Source organism: Caenorhabditis briggsae (assembly GCF_000004555.2).
Source record: "Caenorhabditis briggsae complete genome, chrX, whole genome shotgun sequence".
NCBI lineage: Eukaryota > Metazoa > Nematoda > Chromadorea > Rhabditida > Rhabditidae > Caenorhabditis > Caenorhabditis briggsae.
In genome coordinates, this window is record NC_013491.2 from 10,156,513 (window position 1) to 10,160,143 (window position 3,631).

General features: G+C 36.3%; 1 protein-coding gene across 1 annotated transcript in view; it reads left to right on the forward strand.

Annotated features, from left to right (window-relative positions):
• The window catches only part of CBG27706, a gene marked incomplete at both ends in the record, with an annotated part of 3,836 nt that extends 380 nt beyond the window's left edge, over window positions 1-3,456 (forward strand). The window contains 17 exons of the mRNA XM_045239650.1: window positions 83-277; window positions 325-515; window positions 566-718; window positions 1,113-1,202; window positions 1,246-1,380; window positions 1,424-1,556; window positions 1,604-1,638; window positions 1,715-1,880; window positions 1,924-2,111; window positions 2,160-2,226; window positions 2,273-2,347; window positions 2,394-2,487; window positions 2,535-2,673; window positions 2,717-2,852; window positions 2,902-2,990; window positions 3,099-3,224; window positions 3,271-3,456. Of these exons, the coding sequence (XP_045099546.1) occupies window positions 83-277; window positions 325-515; window positions 566-718; window positions 1,113-1,202; window positions 1,246-1,380; window positions 1,424-1,556; window positions 1,604-1,638; window positions 1,715-1,880; window positions 1,924-2,111; window positions 2,160-2,226; window positions 2,273-2,347; window positions 2,394-2,487; window positions 2,535-2,673; window positions 2,717-2,852; window positions 2,902-2,990; window positions 3,099-3,224; window positions 3,271-3,456 (2,198 nt within the window). The remainder of the gene's footprint in view (window positions 1-82; window positions 278-324; window positions 516-565; window positions 719-1,112; window positions 1,203-1,245; window positions 1,381-1,423; window positions 1,557-1,603; window positions 1,639-1,714; window positions 1,881-1,923; window positions 2,112-2,159; window positions 2,227-2,272; window positions 2,348-2,393; window positions 2,488-2,534; window positions 2,674-2,716; window positions 2,853-2,901; window positions 2,991-3,098; window positions 3,225-3,270) is intronic.
• Window positions 3,457-3,631: the final 175 nt, after the last annotated feature.

Here is a 3,631-nt window from a genome sequence, read left to right on the forward strand (position 1 = left end):
CAAATCATTGGAGGGCGACGGAAGACGTTGGTGAGACACCTGAAAAGTAGTTTAAAACACACAATAAACTCAAAATTTTTAGCCAACGTTCAGTTTTGTTCACATGACAGTTACAACAAAGACGGTTCATGTGTATGTGATGTTGACTACACGGGTAACTTTTGTTTGAATCGAAAATGTCGAAGCTTTGGATTCGATGGATACCTGCCAAAGAATCCGGTAAAAGTGGATCGTTGTATTTGCCCACCAGGATTTCTAGGAAGAAATTGTGAACCAGGTTTGTGTCTACGCTGGTGATTCTTTGTTTTGAAAAATGTGTTTTAGTGTCCTGTGTGTCCGGAAAGAGCCAAGTTTACTCAAGTTTGAAAACTGAAAAAACCATTTCTCTACTTGCTTCATACAACGTAAAATTGCAAAAAATCTGGGAAAATGGAGATATCGGACAATTGATTTGCAACGAAACTGACTACGCAAGAAACTTCAATTACAATTATGAGAATGCCACTCTTTACACAGTAAGAAGCATCATAGTTTGAAGCGATACTGAGATTTTGGAATTTTTCAGAAAAACGAAAATAGTTTATCTTGTGTCGCCAAGCTCAACCAATACTTAACTGCTGACAGTTGTACAGACGATGATGAGAAACCAATTGCTTGCATTCCATTGGATATCAACAATTTGAACTCAATTGTTCAATATTCACCTCCAAATTCAATTGTTAGTTATTCTTGTTTTGGAAAAAGTTTCTAGGACAACTTGCTCTAAACAATTTTCCTTTTTTGGGAAAATGCGTTCCCAAAATTTTTCTCAAAGTATTTTTCCGAAAATTCTTTGGGGAATGGATAACTTTCAAATTGCTTTTTCACGGTGTTGTTTTGATTGAATTTTCAAAATACTGAAAAAACAGTAAAAAATTGGCAAAATTAGGTAGAGAAATTTTCAAAAAAAAGGATACGGTAATGTTAACGTTTTTCTGATGAAATATATTAATTATAATCAACCGTAGGAAAAATGTTCCAAGAAACTGCAAAAAAACGGAATTCTCCATTTTCTGATTCAAACAATCATTTTTTGTTATTAGTCAAAACAATATCTAATACCAACTTTTCAGGTTTTCGTGGTTACCAATATGGCTGTCAGTTCTATAACCGGCGATATTGTTGAAGATATCATTGCTACTTCGATTGCCCGCAGAATTCAGGTACAATGTCCCATATTTCAGAAGTTCAAGTTATTTTTTGCAGATCAATGTTCTTGTCTACAACAACACCGGATTCCAGGCTGATGACCCGAGTCTGGCAACTCTGAGTAACATTGCAGCTGCTACTCTCGGTCAATATATCTTGCCAAGTATCGAAAATGGCAATGAGCAATATGCAGTAAGTAAAGTAATGGTTAATACGGAATAATTGTTTTCAATAGATTGTAAATGCTCTTTTGGAAAATTGGGATCAAGGCTATCAACCGACCAAAGTTTTCACAGGTGGAATCAAAACCTTACCTGTTGATACTTCAAAAGATATCTACGTGGCAGCTCAGTTGAGCTATGGACAAAGTACGATATTTCACACATTTTATGAACGAAATTTTACATTTTTGCAGACGCTGTTTTCAGTGTGGATTTACCGCCAACTGTTGTTCAAAAAACCGACTTCTGGAAACTTTATAAGTTCGTCTAATTAAAAGGAATAATTAAAAACAAGCGACTTTTAGGTTGACTGCCGGATCGTCCACCCACAGCTTTCAGCGTCTAACCAGACCTCTGACACGCCGATTATTGTTTATACCACCGGAGATCTCGTCGCTTATTCTGCTTTCACAAGTGATGAAAACAGAACTGCAGATGTTGTTGATAGTGCATTCAGTGTTTCTGTCAATCGTGTGTTTCGAAAAATAAGTCATTTGTAATTGTGTTCATTCAGAAACATCTTACTCGATGGTGGTGAAGCTGGAATCTGAAAACGCTCCAGTAGACTACGAAGCAGGTTACAGAACAATCGGCAACCCGAGCTCAATTTCTCTTGACACAACATTCCATAATCGAGCCTTCTGTCAGTTTAATTTCATCGTCAAAGCCAATTGTAAGTCTGTCGGCGCATCTGTTGTTACTGTAAGTTTCATTTTCCAAAAATCACATTTCTAAAACATTTCATTTCAGATGATCACCGCGAACAATCGAAATTCGGTCTCCTTCCCCGTCTATTGTGCTAGTTTCAGCTATGCCAGTGAGTGATTTCGGAAAACGTGTGTTTTGATATTTCATGTGTTTAGAAAAAATCTACAACAATTTTGCTGCTGAAACACAAAATATGAGACAATTAGAGTTCGAGCAGTCTTTTTCAAAAGGTTGGTTTTTTATTTTACCGAATATTTTGAAAGTATAATTTTTTAGACTTTGCCTGTGGTTCTGACATTGCTCCCGAGAAAACAGGAGAACGCAGTTTCATTATTGTCGCTGAGAATAGCAATGACACTAATGTAACCAAGTAAGCTTTGAAACAACTGAAAAAATTTTAAAAAATTCTCATTTTAGATCTTCTGTTGATAACTTGTTCCGCAACAAAAACAGTTTCTTCTATCAGCTCATTGACCCACTAACGTTAGTTCCGTCGTCCCGATACTCCAATTTCCTAGCCGTACTGACAAATGGAGAAACCTATCAAATCAAACAGGTTAGTTGAGGACAAAATTTCATTTTCCATGTTAATTCTACAGCATACTGATTACGGAAAGTTCATGACAAAAGTTCTGAGTTATACTAACACTTCATCATCTGGCGCAGATGTTTCTGTGCCAATATCTGTGAAAGACATGTTAGTTGACGCCATCGAAAACGGTTCACTATACTCAGGTGCGTGTTTTATTTTCGGAGTTTCCAAATTCAATTCATTGATTTTTAGATATTCTGTTTGTTGTTAACTTTAATGTGAGAATGAGTGCTGATGATTCTCTTGCAATTAAAACTGCATTAGGAACAAAGAGATCTAAGGTAATAACATGGGGAGACCAAAACACTCCTGGAAAAATAATTTTTATCGGGACGACGGAACTAACGTTATTTTTATCGGGACGACGGAACTAACGTTATTTTTTTCAGTTGTTTGTTCTATTTGTGCAAAGTTACACGCAATATGGATCCGATGTTTATCAATACATGAACGACTTGGCAATTGCCAGTGGTGGTATTGCTGTCCGACTAGATAACTATGATGAATTGCATACGGTATTACTACAATTAAGCTATTGTGAAAGAAAATCGATTTTTCCAGTTCTTCACGTTATATTTCCCCACACTTATTGCCAATGATATTGTTGCAAAAGCATACTCAAGTGATACAAAACCTGGAATTGCTCTGAACAACGTTTATTTGCAAGAGCAAAAATATTATCTTCTGTTGACAAACGAAGATTCAAGTGAAGATGGACCAGTTAATGGTGAGCAGATAATTGTCTAATAAAATGAATAATTGAATGTGCAGGCACTATACAAAACGAGAACATTAGTGTAGCATCCACCCAAACTATTGGAGAACTTCAATTGTTGACTATTCAACCACAGTCTGCCGGTGTCTATAATATACCAATTCGATTTGCCACCCCTGCAAAAATTGTGAGCTTCACTTATGTTAG